This window comes from Neodiprion lecontei, chromosome 4 (genome assembly GCF_021901455.1).
Source record: "Neodiprion lecontei isolate iyNeoLeco1 chromosome 4, iyNeoLeco1.1, whole genome shotgun sequence".
Taxonomy (NCBI): domain Eukaryota; kingdom Metazoa; phylum Arthropoda; class Insecta; order Hymenoptera; family Diprionidae; genus Neodiprion; species Neodiprion lecontei.
In genome coordinates, this window is record NC_060263.1 from 392,972 (window position 1) to 418,994 (window position 26,023).

Below are 26,023 nucleotides of genomic sequence, written 5' to 3' on the forward strand. Positions count from 1 at the left end.
CGATCGTAGTTCTTAATCGGAAGGTTCGTTAGTAGAAACACCGTATTGCAAATCTTGTAATAATTATTTTTCATATTATACACCGTTTATAGTTGTACGAAATTTTAACACGGTTCTCTGTTTTCCCGATTACTCAGGTACGGAATTCAAAAATAGCGCCACGGCGTGGGTAACCAAACGTCAAGTTACCGCGTGCGGTAAGGTAGGACTCGATCTTACAATCAGATGCGTCTCGCAGCGCCACGAGGTGGGCGACCAATGAACAAGAACGAAAACGGGATGCGGAGCTAACGGAAGTCGGTCGTGGATGTTGGGCGAAGCGGCTGAAGGGGGGGACCGGGACGGACAAGCACGGATGGCTCTGTACGGCGTAGACCGCTGAGCCGTCCGGAGTATTCTGGTTTGTCGTCGAGTCGCGTAACGGTCGCTCGAGTGGGAGATAAGAAAACTTTTGTCGATAAGCCGTGGAAAAAGGCTGAAGATATATAGTAACGTAGATCCGGTGTGTCGGTGTCGAGTTAAGATCGCGCGTTCCAAGGCGGATAGAATTTTCGTCCTTCCGAAGGCAAATAAAATAAAACCGCGCGCAAAGGTATTGCAAAAGTTTGTTCTTTATTTTTTTTTTTCGTTTGTTTTGTTCTCGTCGTTCGATAAAGTTTTACACGAAGAGAAATTCCAGCCATGATTATAGTGCGAGATTTGATTCGAAGAGCGTAACAAAGGCTCAGAGGAAGAGGGAAGAGGGAAGAGAAGAAGGCAGGCAGCCGGGCAAAGTGCGTCGAACGTTGAAATCCGGAATCGCTCACTCGCTCGCTCGCTCGCAGGTATATATCTCGGCTCGCAGGCCATCGTCAGCTAAACAGGATGTACTCCGACGGACACGAGGTCGACGGCAGCTGGGTGCTGCGCGTCTTCGTGACCGATCTCCAGGTCGAGAGAAGCCTCCGGGTTAAGGGGGAACTTCACATCGGTGGCGTCATGCTTCGTCTCGTCGAAGACCTTGGTGAGTTGATTGCCAATTAGCGACAGGCATTTCTATATATATATATATATATATATCCATATTCCTATATATCCGTACCACACATATGCCTGTGTATCGAAAAGTGAAAATCGGCATCACGATCCGATCACCCGTCACCGTCTCTTCACCGCGTGTTTACTCGATCCGCACTCCTTCGGTCCGGCTGTAGCTTCCGTGCAAGCATCAGCCGCGCTTCGTTCATTCGAAGTTATTCCAAGATTAACGCTGACGCATCGATATTTACACACGTCGTTGCGTGTACTATACATAAGGCGACGCTCGAGGCCGCCGCCGTCTCGGTTTTCTTGTTTCTTCTGACTCTTGGTCGGACAGCCGCTGGATGGCTGGAGCCGCCGTTCCTGCGTTGCGGGGCTCTTCGAACTTCTGCAAAGAAGAAAAGGAAATGGAAAAAGAAAAATAAGAAGGAGAAGAAGAAGAAAAAGGAGGAAGAGCGAGACGCATTGCGGAGACCGTACAGGTAGCGCGGCTCTTGTCTACGCTGGCTTGATTTTTACTGTTGACCGGCGTTAATCTTCGGCCTTTAATCTCCCACTCTCTATCCCCTCCTCTCTTGCTTTCTCGAAGAAGAAGAAGAAGAAGAAGCAGAAGAAGAAGAAGAAGAAGAACAGTTTTAACCTCGCGAAACTCGGTTCAGAAATCGCGTCATGAACCTACGGCCTCGAAAATAGCACAAGGAGACGAGCTGATCCCCCGCGATTACGAGCTTCGTTACGGAAGAAGACCCGCCTCGAATAATGAGCGTGAAGTTGGTAACGTTACTGTAACGATGCATGTTAAGGAAAAATCGTTACTTTGCACCATTTATTAGTAATGTCTGCAATTTAGTAAACCACGATAAACAAAACATGTACTCTTATTTTCGAAAAGCTTACTATTTGAAAAGTCATTCTAAAACTGTGCAACGACGATTTTTTTCCCAGATCTTTCGCGTTACGTTAACGTTACAGACTTCAGCCTCATCATCTCGAATTGAATCGGCCCGTTCTCATCGTCGTCTCGTCGCTCCGTTGGCGCGGCCAATTGCACACTTTCAATAAACCCATTCGCTGTAGTAACTGACCGCCGTCTCCTCGTCTCAGTCTCAAACCGTGTACGTACATGCTTGGGAGTAAAACGAGTAAAACCCACATGCGACCGTCGTTTTGCGCTACGTGACTTGTGACAGGGTTTAACGCACAACCGAATCGGACGATGATATTAACCGGGAGATCGCGCGTATTTTATCGGCGGTAAGACAGGCAGGCAGCGAAGCAAGCAAGCAAGCAGTCAGGCCGACCGAACCGAACGTCAGGCATCATCAAAGGTGTATTTTCGGCGTGGCGTAGAGTCGAGTCGAGTCGAGTCGAGGAGGAGAAACGAAACGTTGGTTGTTTGTCTAGGCGGCCGCACGCCGCGCCGGCTTGCGTTATAAACGCACCACCTCCCCTTCCTCCAGATCTGTGTGTATATATGTATGTGTATATAATATATATACATATCAATGTAGCTCGTACATGCCCGTACGCACGCACATACTGTGCGGTGTGCATGCAACGGCATCCCGCGCCTCCGCCCTTTCACGTTTATTTTAAACTAACACCTTGCGACACGGAGATAATATTGGATAATAGACCCGTGCTCGTGCCAGGCTTTGTGGTAAAAACTTCATCGCTCCTCAAGGGGGTGACCCAGTGGATTTCAACGTTGTCCTACCTAGCTTCAAGTATCAAAGTACACGTATCTCAAACGCGAAATAGGGCTAAACTACCCCATTTTCTGCACAATTCTGAACAGAAACACTCCGATGAGTTTTCATCTGACGAATAAATAAAGAAATGGCATGAAATCTACGAATCTACTATTGGGATTTCATGGAAATCGTGCCAGTACTTTATTTCTGCGTCTAAATGAAAATGCGTTGGAGTGTTTTTGTTCAGTATCGTGTGTAACGAATGGGGCTTATTAAACCCTTTTTTCGCGTTTGAGATACGTGGACTTCGATACTCGGAGATATATACGTCCAACGTCGAAACCGACCAGGGCATCCCCTTAAACAACCCTTCCTATCCGCATTTTGCGTAATATCGCACTCTTCTAACGATATGCACGCAGAGCGTACTCGTCGGCTGTACTCGGTATTTCGAATGAAACAAACATTACGCACCGTGTGAACTCGTGTGTGATACTTTGAATCGGCTTTGATGTATTCGGGGTTCAGGGGTTACGAGGCTTATATGCACGTGGGGTCGTCGAGAAGAAGAGCGGCAGGTAGAAATCCCGACGGGCGATATAATCTCTATCTCCGATCTCCCGTACAATCTACCCTACAGATATACATGCGTATACGTATACACGCGTGGCGCGCGTTCCTCGACAGGTTACGCGTTATGTATATATTGTGTCGCGTATAACTGCAGGTGCTTTTCAAACCACAATTTCGTCAAATCCCTCCGAATGTTCATCTCGCCTTCATATTTATGCGTCGATGCGCTTACAGAATATCGTACATACTGTAATACTTTCTTCAACTGCGCGCTATGCACGTAATAAAGGATATGTGTCACGGTTCTGTTGCAGCGCTTTCCGTTGTACCGTTCTTCTCTCGAAACATACTTACACACTCGCACCCAGGCATGTAGTACGTCATATACACATGCAATCCTCCCGCCGGATGTAATTTCTTTATACATATAAATAGCGTATTAAAGGCCAATGTAAATGCATGATTGTACGAATTATCGCGAGCAGTGGGGGGGAGGCAGAGAGTCTCTCTCGTCGTCATATGGCTGATTGTAAGAATTAGGGACCCGTAACTGCATTGTATGGTAATAAGAGTTTGTCAAACCCGGCGTATAAACAACGACGTCCAAGTCTCGTAATAACGCAGGCGTTTGTTGTTTATTATTATAACGTAAAAATGAAATGCTCGCGTACGAGAGACGTGGAGAAGAATAAGGAAATTAATATTACAGTACATTGTGTAAGAAGGGAATAATCGAGTCTTATTCGCGTGTTACGTATACGGCTCTGTTCCCGACTTAACTCTGACCACATTACTGACTCAGGGTTTTCCTTTTATGTGTACCCAAGTGTGATCCATCATTCTGAAAACTGTAATATTATTTGAAAGTTTATAGTGGTACGGATGAGAGATGCAGCTCAAAATGGAAAATAAGGAAAGTCCTATTTACTACCTGCTATCTATTGAAAAAAAGAACCAGTATTGATTATTCTTGTTTTCCTTACTATATTCGGGAAAATTTGGCTGTAGTATGGAAATTCCTAAATTTAAAACTGTTTGCTCAAGCTGAAAACATTAACCAAAAATGTTCTCCTTGGAATCACTCAATATTTTTTTGTCAAGACCGAAATTTTCCGCACCAGTACGCGTCGAAATTCGAAAAACGTGGTTTTGCGACACACCCTTGTATACATGTACAATATGCACGTGTAGAAACAACGCATGTGGCGAAATAAGGAGGACCGCGAGTAACGGTAGTGCAGCATGAGAAAACCGCCAGCGTCTGGCTTCGCTCGTGATCCAGCCTCACAACAATCAGCTGACCGTGCGAGTCGTCGCAATTTCAGTCTCGATTCTCGTCTTGCAACACAAGTTATCTGGTTACCATTTTGCTTCGGCGACGAGCAGCGTAAAGATTTTATACATGCGTATAACGAATGACAAAACAGAGAAATGGCGAGAGCGGAAGAGACCCGGCGCTTATCGCTCCGCGATTCCGGTCAACGATCGTCGCATTCATTGTTCGCTATTGCGTATCATTTTCTCCTCCTGTTATTCATGCCTGGCGCATATTATGCTATAGGTGTACGTCATTTTTGAAATTCTATTCGCGTGCGGCATCAAAGAGAAGGTTTGAACGTGTAATTTAATTACATTTATTCTGACGGATTGATTGTACGAGTACAGAAGAAGTAGAAGAACAAAAAGTCGAAGAACAAAAAGGAGAAAGATGTATCTACGCTATGTTCGTAAATGATATAACGTGCGGTGCAATCGTTAGTGTTAAATAAGACGAGGTTGAAGTTGGTAACGTTCGCTCGACGAAAGACTGGGAATAAATTACAAAAAAAATCTTATTTTTACAATGATTTCGAAGGAACTAAGATTGCAAAATATGAGCATGTTTTTTTCTTATTACGGTTTACTCAATTTCAGACAGTTTCAAAATCGTGAAGTAACAACGGTTTTTCCTCAGCAGAAATCGTTACGACAACGTTACTAACTTCAGTATGTTTCGATGAGTCGGTAATTTTTGCTAACGCGTTGCATACGGCTCGTTACGCAAGCGCACGTAATACATGTGCAATAATATATTTATACAATGATAACGAATTGACGGAGCTTGATGCTGAGACCGGAGAGCAAAATTCTTTCTCTGAAATTTTTCTTCGTTATGAAATGCCACAGCATACTACGTCCAAGTGGATCGCGTGCTATAGCGTTGACTTAGATAGCCGCTACACGCGCACACGCATCGAAACGAAAGTACACACACACATGGCGTACCTACCTACCAGAGTTGTTGAAAATTCTGAGAAACAATGCGGCAGGAATGCAGTCTTGGCGCAAAGATGCTGACAAGCTTTACTGCCTCTTCTGCCTCTTCGCTGTACGCGTGTCCCAGTCTTATCAAACGTCTATCCGCATCGTGAACCTGGGTCAATAATTAAAGGTGGTCAAGTTCCTAACGTTAACTTAACGATTCATTTTTACGAGAAATCATTATTTCGCAATTGCAGGATCCTCTCGAATTGAGTAATATATTTTTTTAAAGTAAAAAGCGCTGTGCAGATTTTGGAAATTAAACACCTTTAACGTCGTTCTAAATTTTCAAAACATTGATTTTAGTTTCAATATTTCGTTACATTAAACGTTACTAACTTCAATCTGGTAATAATGAGTGATTTGCCAAGCTCGCTGAATTTATCAATTCGTCATTCGTCACGCGATCTAATCGGCGAACGGAAGAATAGAATCTGGGCCACAGAACGCGGCGAGCGAGTTGGGAAATGACTAAATCTCTTAATTGAAGCATATTATTGTTTTTGTGTTTTTTTTTTTTTTAAATTACTTTACGATTTAATTGCATTAGTCCAGGAATGATGTAGCGGAATTTTTAAAAGTTCGCGCATTGCTTGTTCGTTTCACATTATACGTATAGGCAGCGACACTGCCTTTTACGTATATCTCGCGATATAATATCGCAATGACGCGCGTCGCCTATACTCGCAACTTCCATCTCGGTTAAATTTGTCGCTATACATATTGCATGTGTGGCGTATACACACGTGTGGTCCGTGTGGGTTTCATACCTCTGACACGTATAGGTATGCGTGTCAGAAGACGTTTGCCCGCCATGCTTACGACACTTTACGGTAGCCTCCTTTATCCTCACCTTATTCTTCTTGTTCTTTTTTCAATACATTTGGATTCGGTATTACAGAGTTCGTTTGTCGTAGGCGTCCTGTTTCGTATATACACACACGCGTTTTACGGCGAGCAGGGCGGACGTGCGTATAACGCCTGCCTCTCACTCTCTCTGCCTTGTCGGTCCGATTTTATGCGTGACGTAGGTGTGCAGCGAGCACGTCTTGTACGAAGGTGGTATAAATGTATAATAAGGTAGGTAAAACGGAGCAGGGGGGTGGCGATATCCTATAAATCTTTCGGTGTTCTTGCCCCATTGAAAAAAAAGAAAGAAAGAAAAGAACAGAAACACCCGATCCTCCTTTTTGTTTATTCATTCAACGTTGGCGATCTTTCATTAGAAACTAACCGACTACGGTTCTTCGTGTTTTCTACTCCGTCTCCTTTGTCAGTTCCTTCACTTTTTCTCTTTCCCGAGTAACGTAGAGTATACGGTAGATGTACAGGCGTAATATGTTCGTATCGAATTATACGAAACTCGACTTTCCGTACCTATAGGGACTATAGAGACATACGAGATAGGTAACCATATACATGTATGACGATGCGTGTGAAGTTACTTATATACGTATACAGTACGATGTATACAAACTATGTACGCGACGAAGCTCGCACCACCACCACCACCATCAGCGTAACTCTATACCCTTGAAACAGCAGCTTAACCATCTACGTGTCCTTAACGCCGTGGTGCAGTGCGGGCTAATTACGACTCTCTACGACGGCGTCAAGTCGGTGCCGTCGAGGTTCGGTTTCAATTCGTCGCTGCTGTTGCGAATTTTGTAACCCTCGATCAATGACCTTTCCTCATTTTTCTTCAATCATATGTATGTACCTATAATGTGTACCGTTCCTAGAACCATTCCTCCTGACTCCTATTTCTGGGTGCAGCGTACGGTCTTTTCCGTAAAGATGTGAAAATTTTCCCAAATTCAGACCCTTGTCTCGTATTGTTTCTACAACTACTTCCTGACAAGCCTTGGAGTTTCAAGACTCCTGCGGGAGGCTTCCGTTTGTATTATACCTACACCTTGCAGCCAATTATTGGTTAAAGGACCGTAACAAACACCTCAGCTTCCAGTCAAACTCACGTATTCAATATCGAATGCTTGCAGCGTGCAGCGGCATAGGTATAGTCGTATAATGCTATAAAGTATAATTGCACGATGCGTCGATGTTCAAGTTCACCATTTCTCACGCCAGTGGAGAATAATAAAATTTCTCGAACGATGATGTTACTTAGTTACATAGAATTCGTTTCATTCGCACGTAGCTACCCACACACTTCTCACATATGTATGTGATATACACGCGACACGGGTAACTATAGACGTGGTGGTCGTTGGATCGGGCGTTGGTGGGAGCAGGGAAAGGAAAAGCGGAGGATGAATACCTCTGCTTGCTGTCGGAGAACTACGCGTTTCGGACAGAAACTTGAATTTGTTATACGCTGACTCGCGACGATTCTGGTAAACATACGTGGGCATTCGCGTATATTTGAGAACGTGTGTTGGACTGCGGGAGAGAAATTCGCTGCTACGACTGCTGCGGCACACGTTTTACGTACATGGAGGTATAAGATAAAAGTTGGCACGAATGTACTTTTATCGCTGTCTGCAATGGCGGTGGTCCACGTGACCTTTGTACACACCGGACCAGTGGCAAAAGAAGAAATAAAGGAGCGAGGACAAGAAAAGAAAGAAGAAACAGGCGTCGTGACGCTCATCCTTCCCACCCCACCCCACAATATCGCGAACTTTCGCTGCTCACGCGGATTCTCTGACTCACGCGATCTGTTGAATCACTCGCGTTATTACACGAATCGTCGACTCTTCTTGGCCGACATGTTTTTTTAAAACTTTTTCTCTAACTATGAAAATAAAGCGCTCGTTATAATGGGTGTGGTGATAAACTGACTAGGGATCGAAGGAGATGGATTCAACAGCCACGAGTAAATCGAATCAGCACCGCGAGGTTCACAAATTATCATACATGTATATAACGCAAGACGACGGTGCGTTACTTTTCGTTGCTTCGTTAAATTTGAACTATACACAGATCATGCGTCAGTCATTGAAAGTGAGAATAATAAATTTTATACGTTTGCTTGTTTAATTAAGGCTATCCGCGTCGTGAGTCGAGACGAAGCGAGATCACATAAGGAGAGCGTCCATCGCGCGGTTCGAGTCTCACTCGTCGTTATAGCTGTCAAGGTTCTTGCGCTGCGCTGCTGCGCCTTCCAGCCATCGCCTGTACGCCGAATCTAATATTGTAATATTTTTTATTTATTTTCACGTGTATACCTTGGGAAATTTTTCGAGTGGAGCCTTGAAAAAAAAAAAGTTGACGAACGAACCACCCGGGTGTAATAGATACCGAGGATGCAGACACATCACCATAGATTAAATGTGTAGGTTGCAGTGTTTGACAAAAGGTTTTTTTTTTTTTTTTTTTTTTTTTTTTTTTTTTTTTTTTTTTTTTAATGGAACGCTGATTCCAAATTTGGGGATCATTATTTCCAGTATAGTATACGACGTACGAGTTCGCTGCGATTCGGTCGGTGAGCTCATTTCACACGCGACTCTTCACGACGTTATTCGACAAATAATCCGTGACTTCACTCGACCAATCCGGTGTGTTTATTTAGAGGAGAAATATTTATCGTTGCTCTACATGCAAGCATGTGTTTGGCTGGTCGTACGGATATGCGTGTGGTATGCAATTACCGACCAATATAATGACAATAACGAACTAACTCTGAGTAGGTGTATGTACGGTACGCGACGATTGTTATTGAACTTGATTAAATTGCATCGCATCAGCTTTTCATCAGACCGAATAAGTTGCGCTCTCATACGTATAACATACGCTGCATGCACTCGTCACGGCACGATTGTATATTTAATTGGTTTACATGACCGTGAGTATGACATTGTACGTTTATTAACTGCCTCGATTAAATAAGGATCCATGGTACGCCTCGATGTCCGGAATATTTCACGTGAAAGTTGAATAAGACGAAAAGACAAGATGCCGTTTTCCCAAGTTTCCTTTTACGTCAATTTTTCGTTTTTCTTCTTTCACCTCGACGTTGACGATAACACCGTTGTCTCTCAACTAAAAATAAATTATCTACGTATAATTTTTTATCTTATCACAGTACCTTCCACATACGCGTCCAACGCGTAGGCACACTTACTTACGGTGAATTCTTGGTGCTGTACGGATAGACGTTTGCTTGACGCCGCGGTTACGTTGCCCGATTTCATACGTGACTCTTGACTCTGATATCTTTCGTTATTAACATAACGCGTAACATGCGGTATTTATAAATTTTAAACAACAATTTGGAAGGCACGTTAATATATACACACGCTTGTAGGTATCCAGAACTGATCGTTGCTTGATTAAAAATTAATCATATAGGAACATCACTAGGTATTTACGTTTGACTTTATAGATTCTTTCGACATTCCTCGACTATATACGCGTAGGCTGTATACCTGTATAATGTCAATATCGTGCATGCGTGTATATTTGTATACGTGTATATCTTGTTTGCGCATTGCATCGATGGTGCAGCGGTCGGTGTTGGCAGCGTAGGCGAATATCTCTGTGGCCGGCCTCCATTCACTCGCTACTCCTAGACACCTCGCTCGCTTTCCTCTCCATTCATGGTGTGCTTACTATTGCCGATAGATAGAATTATTATACGCTCTCTTAGACCGCGCGGCAGTCTGACCGAGATTTGCCAGCTGCCTGTAGTAAATATCGTTATCATTATCATTCTCACTTTTATATAATGCAATTTAATCGTTGATCGAAAAACTGATGTGTGCGTTTTTGTCAACCAACCTGTACGGAATTTTTTTTTTACAAAATTAGCTACCTACAGCGTTATAATTATTACGTACCCGTGTCAACATTACTATTTACAGGTACATTCTGGGTTATTTTTATTTCTCATCGTTTGTGTGCTTGATATGCAATGGTTATTGCTTTCATTAATAACGTAATAACAATTACATTGCGCGTGTAATGTAACGATTCTTATATAGAGGCGTAGGAAAATAATATTTTTACACCGTATGTCCGTAGTACGTTCTTGCGAGATTTCCATACGCGGTATGAAAATTCCCGCAATACTTTCATACGCTCAGGCGATAAACATTTAAGGAAGTTGCGGCGTGGCAGGAAAGTTGTGACATCAGTCAGAATTAACAAGAAACTAACGACACATATTGTAGACGTATACAGACGCGTTCGCTAAAATGCGTTACCATCGCCACCATATTCGGCGTCATCGTTATCTGACAGGCATTTATTTATTGTCTGTCGAAAAATAACTTTACTGGCTATAAATAACGATCAAAGGGTGGAGTGAAACTTACACAATTAAAAAAAAAAAAAAAAAGAAAAAATTTATTTGTACAAATTGATACGAATTTAACTTCGAGTAGAAAAATTTACGCGAATTTCATACAGACTTGGTGAAAATTTTTCACACATGCCTATATACGCGTACTCAAATCTTATCACGCAAGTTGCCGATTTCTTGCAACAGAACGTGTACGATTTAAAAAGAAAAAGGGAATTATAACGAAGGGGAGTAATTAGGTAAGTGTATATATGTAGGAGTTGAGTAGTTTTAGCCTTTCAAATTTACCACATCTTCGAACCCTTCTTATATTCTCCTTCGATTTTTCTCAGCACACGTACTTACGCAGGCACGACAACGAGTTCAATCCCCTTCGAAATGATAAGATTAAAGCTATATATAGCGGTTCCTCCGCAACCCTGCAGCAGCAGCAGCAGCAGCAGCGAAAACAGCATCGGCTCCAATACCTACTCGGAGACTATAACAATGCCGATTTATTCGTACTGCTCAATCGTGACAAATTGCAGTCGATTTACTATTACTGTAAATCGATTGCAGGGTCTCATATCAGTCGAATGGGCTAAAATTTATAATTTATTTAAACGAGATAAAATATCGGGAGATGTATCCTGCACGTATATATATCTGTAGAGATATAAATGTAAATGCCTGCTTAAAATACTTTCGCGTAAAATTGTCTTTGTTTTTCCTTAACGCTGCTCGATGCATCGAGTAAGAAAATCAGTTCTGCTCAACGTTAAATAGGATGTTGCGGTTTCCGTTGGCACTGACAGAGATAACGATTCCGGTTTCTACTTACGGGGTTAGAGAATGTTGTTCGGTTTTACGGAAATCAGTTCTACAGAGAAAATGTTGTGCGGAAATAATTTTCTACACAAATGTATATTCGCGATTCGCATGAGAAATAATAATTCACGCATGAATTATTCAAAAGGAGAATTGTTTTACAGAATATTTTTGTAGCGTAAATTTTTCTACAGATTGTCTCCGGACACGACCAAACACATTCTGAACAGTCATCGAACCGTCAAAAACTCAAATATATTATAAACTAGGATCAAGGCCGAGGTTAGAAGAAAATTAAGAATCAAGAAAATTGAACCGGAAATGCGTCACGTACAGTAATTAATGAATTTTCTCACCACGGGTGCAAAATATTGAGTTACTCGTATAACGGCAACAAATCTACTTGTTTATCTTTTCCAATATCTCTCTCTCTCTCTCTCTCTTTCTCTCTGAACGTGTAATATGTAGGGAAACGCCCCTGATGCACCACTGATTTCGGTGTGTGCGTGTGTGTTAAAGATAGGAAAATGGGAGCGTCGAAGGGTGAAATCGATTACGTTTGAAGTTTGTTCGGTCTTCCGTTTCGGTTCGACCTGCCGTCACACCGCTGCCTCTTGTAACCACGTTTCGAATTCCTATTTTGCACACGTTATGCACCTTGGACGTAGCAGTGGACAGGCCAATTATAATTTCCAAATTATCCCGATGAAAAGGATTTAAAAAAAATTACGTTAATTAGCAGACTGTACAGACTTTGTACAACGAAGGTAGGCATCGACAGGTGAGTGAAGCTAACAAGAAAAATAAAGAAAAGAATAGTTTTCGCACGCGACTCACATATTACGCAAGTGGAATGAAGATGAAGAACAAGTCTCTTTGAGATTAATACGCAGCAGGGACGGCGTCGAAATGACCCTGTGCTATAAATGTTATTCATACCGACCCAGTTTTATCAGGAAGGGGAATAACACAAATATATGCCAGCCGAATTTATCTTTGGAGAATGACGCCGCGACGCCGACCGTTGCTGCCGCTCTACGGTTAGAAAGGATAGAAGGGAATATGTTGTTGCTGTAGGTCGCTTTGATGGCGAGCGAAGTAAATTTCGTCAATCATCATCAGTCAACGGTAAAAAACTCGCTACGGGGTCATATACCAGGCGCGTACGTATCACGGGGATAAAAAGTTTCTTTGGCAATATCACTGTGATAAATAAAATGATTTCCATGCTCTGTTCTCTGTCTTTATAAAAATGAAAGATTCCGTGGAAAAAGAGAAAAACGTCAAGTTTTCAACCATAGAGGAGCATTGAATTTTTTTTTTTTTCTTACAAAACATAGAAGACAAAGAATCTGTAAAGTATTGAAAATTTTGAAGAAAAATGATAAGGAGAAATGAAAACAGAAGAGTGAAACATGATGTTACATCTACGTACACCGGAGTTGGTACACCTCATATTCTCTGACAATGGGTGACAATGGGTCGTGGTGGCATTTTCCTTAGGATGGTTCGTTCGGAAGTAGGTCATACGGTCCTTCCACTGCCGCATGTGATACAGCCTTTACGCTATGATCTTGCAGACACGAGGCTGCTATCCGCTAATTGGTTGCAGTATAATTGGGTCGCAAAAGGATTCGTGTTTTACAAACGGCCCTAAACGACGACGTCCTTGAATCGTGTATGACGAAGAACCACTTCGTGTCTCTGGGTATATTTTCGTACACATGCACGTGGTATAATAACTTGGGGTTATTTCATCTTGACAATTTCGCGGTCCTTTTATAATCTTAACCGCAGCGTTGAATGCGCGAATGCGACCGTTCTCGTCGGATTCTTTTAACCCTCCGACACGGGAGACCTCCACCTTTTTGTTTTCGGTTCGACGATTGTTTGAGGGACGCGGAGAGAATATTGCAGGGTGTACCGAGCTATAATTGCGCACATTCTTTTTTTTTTATCCTCCTACCGTCATGGTATTTTTTGCGACTTTATTTGACAACTCGACATATTGATGTTTGAATTTATTTTATAGGTACACGGAGGGAAAGGGTTACTTAACACAATATACTTACTAAAGTATAAATTAGACATGTGGCAATAGTTTTTGTTTTTTCTTTCTTTGTAGTCAATATCAATATCGATGACTCGATACTTGGCATTAACGCTCTCTTCGGCTTTGACAGGCCCGATGACAAATTTACCTTTCATCATCCGTATCTGACTTCCTAGCCGACCACTCTATTTTATAACCATCTTCTCTCAAGTTACTTCCCTGGCGAGAAACTTCGCTGCCCGGTGAAGTGATGTATGATTTTTAGTTGACTCAATTTCGGAAACACATCAAAAGGTTCACTCGAACGTGAGAAAAAAGGCTTTCGTCGAATCAAGGAATTCGCTCGACTAAATCATTTTTACAAATTTAAGTCATCGTATGTGGAAGAGGTACGGGATACTAGCCTAGATCGAAGCGAATGGTCGAAAGCAACAAATTCTATTTATGTTGGTCGGAGAATTCTTTTCCCTCCGTGCACGTGTGTTTCCGTGCTTGCCGTATTTCGCATTATTTCGCCATGGCGTGTCAGCTGTGCCGGTGAAACTATTCCATGCAGAGAGAATTACGGATCACCGGTCGTGCCCTCGGCTAGCCTCGCGATTCCGCATCACAAAATAGCCGTCTGAATAGGCTAACGCGCATCAATCACGTCGGGCCCTCCGAATATCGTTGGCATTGTTCAGTCGCCATTGCGTCTATCTATTATACATACACGCCTCGTCGGTTTTCGCGCAGCTGAATCTAGAAACTTTAATACAATAGTACATGTATGATATGTCCCGCAGCTTTATTATACCTATGCGTATTTGTAACTTTTAGAAAGCAGTTTGACGTGGCAGCGAAAATTGGATGAACAATTTGGATTAGACGAAGACTTCAAGTTGTAAATAATGGATACATGTATTCGAGTATGTAATAAATTAAGCCGGACCCGCGCTGACTTTTGAGAAAATGACAATCTCCACGACTGGAACGTACGTATACAGAAATTGGAAGGATAAAAAAATAATTAGGTCGGGTCGTAGCGAGCGCTGCACCCACCGTCGTTGTTCCAAGTCCTGATATCTCGCTGGGGTTAATCGATATTCGATTTCTCTGGCGAGTAGACGTGTGCCGGCTGATCTGCATCGTAAATGTTATCAACCTGCGGACACGAAATTCAAGCACGTTGCGGATATACGTATAGTCGAGGAAGCGAACGGTTAAATCTCCGTCTCTTCCTCGGAATTCACGACGATTGCGGAATAAATTTGTACAAGGTGCGCCCACACGCCTAGAAATGTCGGTGTATTTAAAGGGGGTCATGGAAAAAACTGTAAATATCAGTTTTCTATCGTAGGAATTAGAAATAATTGTTTTTAGGTTTTCAGGTTTACTTTTTTTCGTCGAGAAAACAAATTGGCCCAAACTGACGGTTTTTTGTACATAATATTTTTCTTCAATTCGAATTGAATTTCAAACGAATTTTAGAGTCGATAAGCTGAACGACTCAGGTTTTAGTAACTTACTAGAACTGGGAAAATGTGAGGAGGAACTAGGTTTTAGATCCTGGAAAACCTGGAAATTTTATGGAATTTTTTTCTCCTACAATTTGTGGCCGCCATGTTGCAAGAACAAACAATAAATAAACAAATGAATATAATGCACCCTCAGCCACGTAAAATTATTTTCCTCTTTTCATTAATTCCTCTTCTTCGCCCGATTTCATAACGTATGGTTTAAATCACTGCAGGGTTGCATTTTCTCTTGGAACGCGTCGCCACGTTATTATTAATATTATATTATACGGGCGTGACTACAATAATACACGTAACACCGAAGCACGCTGGGCTATTCTTTTATCGACCTATTGAAATTCATTGGAGTTGATGGTTTTTAATTATGGCTCGTTTCCATTTATCATCCGTGCCCCAGGAGGTTGTAGATAGACGAGTGTGTAAGAGAGCTTTTCATCGCGGAGCCAGTCCGCTGGCATTATGCTGCAGTTTACTGCTGCTTTTGATGCTCGTGATTGTCACGTTGCTCGTGACGCAGTTGTACTTGTACCTGCAGGCATACCATTACACCGTCGCATCCATTACACACGTTTACCACATGGCTCACCGAACGATTCAACCATCGAACGCTCTGTCTTCGACGTTTACTCGCAGAGAATTGGATGAATTTTATTTTCACTGGCTGTGAGTTTTGAATAAGCCTCGTTTGAATATACGCCCATTTTGTTACCGCAATTTAATATGGCTTATTGTCAGCGTTGACATACGGTAGATTTTTTTTTTCTGTCCCAGCTCATTCTTCACACAAGTTCCATGTTACAAAGCTGAAGAAATTCACGAGAAACTAAAACAACACGATAACGGAATAGAGAATAAAATGTTAAATCTGCAGTAATTAGGTGTAGACGATAGCGAAAGTTCATATCTTTTTGATCTCCGTAACGCGTCGCGTGTCAAAGTACAAGAGAACGAGGACCCGTTACGCCTGGCCAACGAATGCAACCGACGATGCTTCGTCGAAACACGCCCCCGCGATTATCAACGTTCGATGATAAATGATGACATTATTTATGGCGGAAGGGTGCGCTTACGTTTTATCTCAACGGCCGTTGTATCGGCTCTAACCATACCTACGCATCTGCAAGCTTGCCCGTCAGTTTTTAACGTATAATATGTCGCGCCTGTTCCAGGTGTACAATCGGCGTGTTTTTACAATCGCTAATAATAATATGCTTACCCCAAAACCGATCACCGTTCGTCAAGAAACATTCCATTCTTCCGTCGACTGCAGCCGTCGTGGACGCGTTGGAATCGCATATATTCGGTCCATTTGCGGCCTGTATAACGCACGTAATAATAAAGAGCGCTTGACGTCCCAGCGTGTATACGGGACGTGAGTCAGTCTTTATTTTAGAAGATGTAAAAGCGTTTTACTGTATCACTCCGCTACCGTTCTCTTCTCTGTCGGCGCGACGAAGCTTAATACCGCAGTATCAGGTGTAATGAGATTCGGCCAGCAAATTATACTCCGTTATTGGGTCCACGGTGTATGGGTAAAACATGTACAACGCACGTACAAGCGTTGCGTACACACGTGTCACGCCCATTGAACGGAGGTGTAGATCCATGAATTGTATTACAACATCATCGCGTATAATCGTCCAGAGGAATTGGATCATCATGGCTGACGCGATTATGAGTCGCTGGAGTCGACTCGCGCCACTCGTTTATTCTCTTTGTTGTTGTTGTTGTTATTACTGTTATTGTACCAATTGCGTGCAGTGCAGTTAATTTACGCAAAACTCTCAAAGTTCAAACAAATTGACTCTTGGCGACGAGCGGCTGCGAAGCGAGGTTGAAAATTTAAGAGAATTCCTCGTTTTACGGAGGATGTAAGGCGGGAAAATTGAACGAATTGTTATCGTTATTAATCCGTTGGGAACTGCAGAACTAATCTTCGTGCCGATAAAACTACAATTCAATCCTCACATATTATCCTAATATCTCTGATATGCTAAATTAAAAAAAAAAACATCTGTCGGGGATGCAGAACGGAGTTGGTAATTTTAAGTTTTTTAAAATTTCTACCGAATTATTGAACTAACATGGCTGCCAAATGAACTTGGATTTATTCATGACATATGTCGACATTCGAGTTTGCCAAGTTCACACAGTTTACTCTCACGCAGTGCAGAGCTATATCGGATTGATTGCGGAGGAGGCGCGTGGGTTGAACTTGCGTGTTAATATGTACATATATCCGTTAAATATGTTAAATAAGGCCTATGAGTTTGCCCCCCGCCCGACGCAACAGGTCGGGTCTCTCTTTTATACTCCCTTAGCCGCTGTCTATTTTGTCATTATCATCATAATTATTACAGGAGTGACGGCACGGTGATCCGACTCCCCCTTTCGGTTTTTGAGCCACAACTTGATTGCAGACATTTAATCGTTTTGTTATCGTTGAACACATGTATGTATAATAATATTCATCGTGTGAATTATTTTACAGCGTATCTGTGATCAGATGCTTGATAATCGTATCCGCGTGATAGTGAATAATTCATTTTATGCGTTGTAAAATGCGGATTCTTACATATTGCACAGATTTTTACAAGAAAAATCTGTTCTTGAAAGTGATCAAAATAAATAGCGTTATGTATTTCTTTATTTCTTAATCGAATTCCGATGTAATTGACATGGTACTGATAACAAAAAATTACATTCGTCGTATTCGTCGCGTGTTTATATGCAACATTTTTTTTGCTGTAGTTGTCATTATAATATTTACGACTGTACGTAGAAAAATTTTCCGTACGATAGATACTTATTGTTAATTAACTTTGTCGTTCTCTATGAAATGGATGACCCATTTTGAACAACTTGTTAAATTTTTGTCGTTCTGTCGTCGTTTTGAATTAAATACGCAGTCAGTCCGTGTCGGGAATAATTTCACGCACGGAAAGCCGAGTGAATCGTACCACGTGCCAGGGTTTTAATTGTAATTATAATAATGACCTAAGAATTACGGGGGGATGCGCGTCTCGCGAATCGTGAAAATTTAAAACACGCGAAGTACACACGTTGTAAAATATTTTGCAGTGTATAATTCGTGCATTAATTATAAAACCTAGGCATGTTACGTGCCGTGCGAGGATTTAGTATGCCATGTTTTAAGAATACTGGCGCATGTTTCATTCTTCATTAAAGTAATGTTTTACATCTGTATCTGCATATTTTTTACATTTGCAATTATGTTTGCAATATTTTTGCGTTAGTTCTACATCATCTATACATATATAGTTATCTGATTGGTAAATAAAACGGTATAGGCGAGAAGAAAAAAATTTATTATGGATGACACGTACCAGTTTTCATTTTCATGTCAAACGTGTACCTAATTGGAAAAAAAAAGAAAGAAAGAAAGAAGGGAGGGAGGGAAAATAATCACCGATTAAGCGAGACGGATTTGCCTGCCGTTTGTTTGCACAAAAATGTATAAGTATAGACGATAGCGCAATGCCTGTGAACAACGACGCATATATCTTAAAATAAAGCTAGGAAATTGTTCGAACGTATTCGTCATCGCCATTTCCTGCATGCCGCGGCTGCGGGATCGTTTATACGCTTCACAGTTTACACGAATACACGAAGCCTGTCCCAGTTGCACGATTCGATCTTTGTATCGACGCCCTTCGATGCTCAGCTCCGTTTGATTGTTGCCACACCTAATTTTCTCCTATAGCAAGCGTTTCCCCCAGTGTGTGATACTGCGATACGGTGGCAATAGATGCCAATTAACGGCGTGGAATTTGGAAAGTAAACTTTCGTACGGACGGCGGATTTTCGGAGAATATTATTCACGAATACCTCAATGCTCGTTGCTTTTTATTATTCCATGATTTATCGGCGTGCTTTTTCGGCAAGAAATCGGATTTGATCGTCGCTGGAACCGCTGTAGGCGCGAAATGCACGCAGGGCATGCATGCGATAACCTTACGGTATATGCACTGCAGCTATAACGTGAAGCTACGCGGTTTTATTTATAACTTGGAGTTTGGACGCATGCAGCTGCACGATGCAGCAACACGCTTTTAGAAATACCCTACCGCATGCCTCGAGTCTCGGTGCGGTAGGTAGGTAGGTGGCTACTACGTAATAGATACAGGGAACGAAAGTTACGATTAGGCAATTCACAGGAAAATTTCGGGATTCGTGCGAGTTGAAATATTCCGAAACGAAGGTCTCAGTTACCTGCGTTCGTATATTGTTCGAGGAAAGGGAAAGTAATTGTTGCAGTGACATTACGCCGGTCCTAATTATCTTCTAAAAGCTACGAAAGTCCTTGAGACGCTCGCTGCCCGAGAGAAAGGAAAAAGTAAAAGCGAAAGCGCACTCACTCGGTCAGGATCCGGGTCAACTCTTGACGTGATTCCCGTCCTCGAGCGATACGCTGGTTATCTGCTGCTGCTCGTGCAACGAGGAAAGACAGACGATGTCAGTGAGGAGAGGAAAAAAGAGAGAGGCTGACTGACGATGAACGAGGGCGAGAAGAAACTGGCTCAAGACCTTTGCCTTTGCAGTTTACTACGCGTAGCTATCTTATATATCTTATACCCAGCCACCCACTCCTTGAGTCAACTTCCTGTGTTTTCCTAAAGGGAGTTTATTGCATCGCGCGTCGCCGGGGCTTATGCTGTCGCCCTTTCTGCGTACGCGAGTCCATTAAGGGACGGGGTCCGTGCGTTGCAGCACAGCATCATTCTCGGCCCTTGTATGCCCGAAGGAACTAAACAGTACAAGCAGCAGTTCGGTCAACACCTGTCATCGCTGTCTTCGAACGCGGCAGCACGCGTCGCTGTGGGGGAAAATTTAACAGAAAACAGCTCTAACAAGCTCGACTCGCGCGTTTAATTTTTTAATTCTCGCTTAAGGTTGAAAAACTCGAAATACTTGATTCTTTCGTTCTTGCGTGGTAGTTTTTTTTTTTTTTTTTTTTTTCATTACCGTCGAATCTCACGTCACGTTGGGAATTATAGAACCCAGTGGGATTATAGCTGCAGCTACGTTGTTGACAGGTATTAGCAAATGTGTATATGTGACAAAAAATCCCGGATCGCAGGAAATTAAATTGAATAATTTTCGCATGTATGGAACGGAGTAGAAAAGAGAATGGTCGTTATTTCTTATTGACGATTTATTAGTAATCCTTGAGCAAGGTGTAACGAGAAGTATTTCGTCCGTTGCTGCTTTCCTCTGCAGTAGCAGTCGCTCGGGGTTGAAACCCTTGAACAGCTCCCCTTACGGTGGGCTCTGCCACTCGACACCCTCGTCTTAGCTGCTGCACTGCAGCTTGTCGTGAGGTGCTACGAGGTCCTCTCCCCCGTCTCTCACCCCCCCCCCCCCCCCCATCCTCTGCTCAAAGTTACGACACCGGGGCGAAAAGCAAATTGCCGGACGAAATTTGAGGAATAAACGGTAAATAAACAACAAAAGTAAATAAACAATTTCACTAATTCTGCGCGAATGATATTGATGATTTCCTGTTACTTTTTCTAACGGTACGAGGAGTAGCAAAGCTATAAAATTCAGCTAAAGAAATTACACGGAAACTTCTATGCCTCGGTATGGTGATCGTGGTTTGGGATGCGATGTATAATGGTCTAATCTCTGTATGGGCAAGTATAACCAACGACACGTCCATGCGGGCGCCGTAAATGAAAGTGTGAACGGCTGCAGATGTGGCTTTAGTAGCACCATACAGAAGTTCTACAAAGATCCTGGTTGGCGCGACGGATGAACACGTGTTGTTGTTACAGGATGCCGTTTCGTTCGTTCTACGGTTTGCCGTCCCTTCTGCGGTTGAAAAACGTGACCACCTCGTATTGCTGTAGGCTTGCTTTATGGCGAATCATAGAGATAAATTGCCGCCATCTGCAAAATAAGAGGCAACGGTGCCTCTGCAGGGTTAACTTATGTTTCATGCCTTCGTTATTTTGATTACAGACATCGCCATGGACTGGTCCGATCACGCGTTGTGGTGGCCAGCTCGGAACGATTGGCTAACCAGAACTAAGAGCACCCTGGATCAGTACGGAGTTGCAGCCGATGCTGTGCTCCACTTCACCCCCATGCACAAGACTCTCAGGGTTCAGTTACCGGATCTTCGTTGCCTCGACTGCAGAGTCGACTTCTCTGTCAAGACATTCAACGCCGTCATCAATCTCTGCAAGGAGTTAGGTATGTATCCCCCCACGCCACGCTAATTAACTCGATTGAATTTGCTCTATATAAGGATGCAGATCGAATCGATTTTGCGAGATTGCAGTCAGCCTGAAATCGAGTACCTACAGGAGAACTTCGGTTCTCTTTCTTATCATATTTTCTACCAGCCGTACATGTTTATATTAAACAGCACGATTACGAAATATTCCATTTATTTGCACATTTTTATTTTTACACCTATTTTTCACGACGTCGCGATGAAATTAGTCGGACGATATCGCTCGCAGCAACGTTTCGGCTAATTTATACGAGTTTGCAATTATATATTATACAGAACTCGTTTGCTCGATATGACGACTGATGACCCAAATGATGGCCTTCTTCTTGCTCGTAGGCGAGCACAGCGCGTCCTCTGTGATGTCGTAGAGCGCATACGAATCACGATCTACTTTAAATATATCTCTCATCCATATGCAGTACTGTACGTTGATCGCTGCTGGTAGTGCAACGGGTTTTACACGTGGAGCGATGTTTGCACGCCGTTGCGTCTTGTGTACATTACCTTTTTTTTTCGTTTCTCTCGTTTCAGGCATCAGACACCCTGAGGAGTTATCGTTCTGCAAACCGCTCGAGCCCAATCACTTGAAGTACAACTTGAAGGATCTTCCTGTGAAGAAGAAAATTGAAGTACAGAAAAATGGCCAGTGGAACGTGTCTCCGGATACCAACACTTTCATTCCGGCTACGCAGAGTCCGAGTGGCTCTACCGGCAGTCTCGACCAGAGCAGTCCGTTCATGTGCGCTCCGGTGACGCCGAATAATAAGAATCACAGCACACCCATAAGCTCGCCAGTCTCGGTAAGTCTCCCGTTACCACTACCCCGTCTTCTTTTTACCCTCGGAATCACCGCCACATTTCATCCCTGATCTGATTCATCCCATTCGCAGCAGACTGGAACCTGGAAGCGTAACAACAACTCATCCGGCTTTGGTAGCAACGGTTCCTTCAATGCCAACAACAGTACGATGAGTTTAGAGGCATTGAACGGTGGTCTGAGCGATTCTCTGGCGCACAGTCCATCCTTCGTGTCTCCCGAGACGCGGTCACAAGTTATCAGACCAAAGACCCTGGTGGAACGAGCCAGGATGAACGTCGCCTGGCTGGATTCTTCACTGTCTATAATGGAGCAGGGAATCAGAGAGTTCGATACTCTCAGGCTAAAGTTCAAATTCTACTCGTTTTACGATCTGAACCCAAAAACCGACGCTGTACGCATCAATATGATATACGAACAAGCCAAGTGGCAATTGCTTGCCGAAGAACTCGACTGCACCGAGGAGGAGATGCTTATGTTTGCAGCCCTGCAGGTATGCGCTTGGTAGAGTAGGCGAGTCTTTGTCCATTTGCGAGGTTATCGCTCATTTCGTTCGTCTCCGTACGTTGCAGGTTCAAGTGAACCTCCAGGCGAGCGTACCGCAGCCAAATTTTGACAGTAACGGATCCGCAAGCCCCGTAGAGGACGACATAGACGCCGCGCTCACAGACCTTCAGGTCACTTTGGAGGGGAGCAGCATCGGCAACAGTCCGAGTGATATTACTCAGGTTCCGGAGCTTTGCGACTATCTCCGCTTCCTAAAACCAAAACGATTCACTCTCAAGGCGTTTAAACGCTACTGGTTCACATGCAGAGACCTTCAGCTGAGGTTGTACAAGACTAAGGAAGAATTGAACGGATCTGGATCACCTGTTCACAGCATTAATCTTCGCGGATGCGAAGTCACGCCTGACGTTAACCTTTCGCAAGGTCGGTACGGAATCAGACTCGAAGTACCCAGTGCTGAGGGCATGACGGAAATGTGGATTAGGTGTGACACGGTAAGAATCGCTTCTAATTTACTCTACACGAGTGTTTGAAAATTGTAGGGTATAAGCTTTCACTGACTAAACTCCTACCCGATACAACAGGAGCAACAATATGCAAAGTGGATGGCAGCCTGCAGATTAGCTGCAAAGGGACGCAGCTTGGCTGACGCTACGTACGAAACTGAGGTCAACAGTATAATGGCGTTTTTGCAACTTCAAAGACCTGCTCCTGCTCCAGCAATCAATCCGAGTTCTTTAGATATCAATCCAGAAGATTATGTAGCTCCAAGATTTGCGAAGAAGCTAAAGGGCAAGGTAAGTTGAGATTCATATAGTGCATAATTCATTCTACATTCGCTCAAGAAAAACACAACTCAATCATCTGCACTCTTTGCATAAGCAGCTAGTTCAGAGAATATTGGAGGCTCACACCAACGTCAAAGACTTGCCACTCATCGAGGCTAAATTGAACTACATCAAGGCGTGGCAGTCACTTCCAGACTATGGCATATCTTTGTTCATAGTCAAGTTTATGGACAAAAGCAAGGAAGAACTTCTTGGCGTTGCGAACAATAGGCTTATGAGGATGGAGCTGAGCAGCGGAGATCATCTCAGAACATGGAGATACAATACCATGAAGGTAATTCAGTTTTTCGATATGATTTTTGTCTTCTCGTTTTCATCTTTTCACTGAAAAGGTAGCGACAGAAGCGGGAAATCAGGGACATTTGAGAAAATTCTCGCGCTTTGGAAATCTCGGGGAAATTCTCCAAAACATATTAAAATTCGGGAAAATTTGAGGGGAGTCACCAGCTTTATTTTTCAATATTATTTCACTTGAAGTATAGTAATCACAGGCAGAACTAATGACAAATCAAATATTTAACATATATTTAGAGCAGCATTGTAACACCTTCAAGTTTTTAATTTGTACGTTGTTGTAAAATCTGCTCCAACTATTTAATTACACCATTCTCTACAAGTAACCTTGACTTGTGTTTACGTCACCATTACGGAAGCATCATAGGTATAAAAACAGGGAATTTTGAGTAAGTGGGCTTTGGAAGAAAAGGAAATGCCCTGGAATTTTGAACACGGTCCTCTGTCGCCACTCTGACTAATCAAAGAATTTTCATTCCTTTTCTATACCAGGCATGGAACGTTAACTGGGAAGTCAAGCACATGATGGTACAGTTCGAGGAAGGTAATGTCATATTCGAATGTCATTCAGCCGACTGTAAGGTTGTTCACGAGTTCATCGGGGGCTACATATTCCTCTCAATGCGTTCTAAAGAGGCTAATCAAACCCTGAATGAGGAATTGTTCCACAAACTGACAGGAGGATGGGTATAAGCCCACTGAGATACCTCATTTATTTATTTGCAGTGCGGCAATTTTCTTGTTTCGTTAAAATTTCCTTCCCTCAGTCACATCAGATACTATATTTTGAAGGGAGCAGAAATCGAAGTGAAATTTTCTTTTACCGATATATTATACATATTACATTATTCATTATGTATGAATTGTAAAGGATTAACCAATCTATAGTGAAGCTTTTACTAAGAGATTGTTATTTCCCATTATTATTATTATTATTGTTGTTTTTATTATTATAGTCATTTCTATTTTCTTTTCGAGAAGAATCTAAATTAAACTCAATTCGTGGAACAAAAGTTGTGTGTTTGTGCGGCTGTGTGTGTGCGCCTGGACGTGTAAAAACTCGTGCGCGCGCGCGCGCGTGTATGTGTGTGTGTGCATGCGGTTTAAATCATAATTTTGAAAATAAAAATGTTGACAATGAATAGTTTCAAACTAAAACCCAAGTTGGTCAAATTGTAAATATGTTGAACAGGCATGATGTGAATTTTATCCAATATCTTGTAGTTTGGCTACTGAAGAAGAACGTTTGTCACCCAGCCTTTAGCCTCGGAGTAGAAACAAACAAACATAGCGAGTGAGAGGGTGAGGGAGAGAGAGACAGCAGTAGTTGGAATTTGAGCATTTACTCTGGAGAATTATTCCAGTATATTTTGTACAATATTGCACACGAATTACTAGAATCTGGGATGAAAAAAAGTGAATGAATTGTCCCATATCCCTTATTTTCACGAAGCTTCATTTAATTATGTCGTATCTATAGTTATAAAATATATTTAGAAATATCTCGTTTACACAAACCTTTCTTTTATCGTATAATAACATCTATAATAACATAGTAACACCATATGTTATATTTATATTATATAAACAAATGGATATATAAATATAAATATAAATATAAATATAAATATGAATATAAAATATAAAATATAAATATGAATATAAAATATAAAATATAAATATGAACATAAATATCGTTTGTTGATCAATATGAATTTATCATATGGGTCGGGAATTACACATAATAGTGATCGCTGATAACTATGTTTCGAAGGCAAATGTTAGCAGCGGTAATTGTATGATTCTTACACATTTCTTGCAATTTCTAAACCAACGTTTAATATTTACACAAGCGTTTTGATTAATGTATAACTTGTAAGCTTGTTAAATAGATAATGTATTTTGAAAGTATTCTTAACCAAAAATATTGAACATGCATACTAAGAGAACAAATATGCGGAAGTATTACAAAGTTTTATGTGCCTTTAGTAATGCAAATAGTGATATGACATGTATGCTTTACATTTTGTACGAAAATTTGGGAGGTGTTAAATTCGATATCTGCTA

At 42.2% G+C, this 26,023-nt stretch overlaps 1 protein-coding gene and 1 long non-coding RNA gene across 5 annotated transcripts; one reads left to right on the forward strand and one right to left on the reverse strand.

The window, feature by feature from the left end:
• Positions 1 to 861: 861 nt before the first annotated feature.
• LOC124293808 lies at positions 862 to 5,697 on the reverse strand. Of its 2 annotated transcripts, none has more exons than XR_006903656.1 (3): positions 5,557 to 5,697; positions 1,082 to 1,408; positions 862 to 999 (listed from the first exon to the last, which is right to left on the reverse strand). It is a non-coding gene; the product is annotated as an uncharacterized LOC124293808 (long non-coding RNA). The 2 variants fall into 2 exon arrangements; XR_006903655.1 differs by lacking the exon at positions 5,557 to 5,697 and adding an exon at positions 1,501 to 2,353.
• LOC107224036 (unc-112-related protein) lies at positions 865 to 26,023 on the forward strand. Of its 3 annotated transcripts, none has more exons than XM_015663944.2 (8): positions 865 to 1,003; positions 21,214 to 21,447; positions 22,022 to 22,290; positions 22,381 to 22,800; positions 22,880 to 23,308; positions 23,399 to 23,611; positions 23,700 to 23,936; positions 24,449 to 26,023. In XM_015663944.2, the coding sequence occupies exons 1-8, from the start codon at positions 865 to 867 to the stop codon at positions 24,647 to 24,649; spliced, it is 2,142 nt and encodes a 713-aa protein (XP_015519430.1). In that variant the 3' UTR covers positions 24,650 to 26,023. The 3 variants fall into 3 exon arrangements, with proteins under 3 accessions (XP_015519430.1, XP_015519431.1, XP_046592092.1); XM_015663945.2 differs by having other exon boundaries at positions 22,384 to 22,800; XM_046736136.1 differs by lacking the exon at positions 865 to 1,003 and adding an exon at positions 15,855 to 15,891.

Coding starts and splice junctions, on each gene's coding strand:
- LOC107224036 (XM_015663944.2), top strand. CDS start 865: ATGTACTCCGACGGACACGAGGTCGACGGCAGCTGGGTGCTGCGCGTC. Junction 23,309..23,398: donor TGTGGATTAGGTGTGACACG/GTAAGAATCGCT, acceptor CCGATACAACAG/GAGCAACAATATGCAAAGTG. Junction 23,612..23,699: donor CGAAGAAGCTAAAGGGCAAG/GTAAGTTGAGAT, acceptor TTGCATAAGCAG/CTAGTTCAGAGAATATTGGA.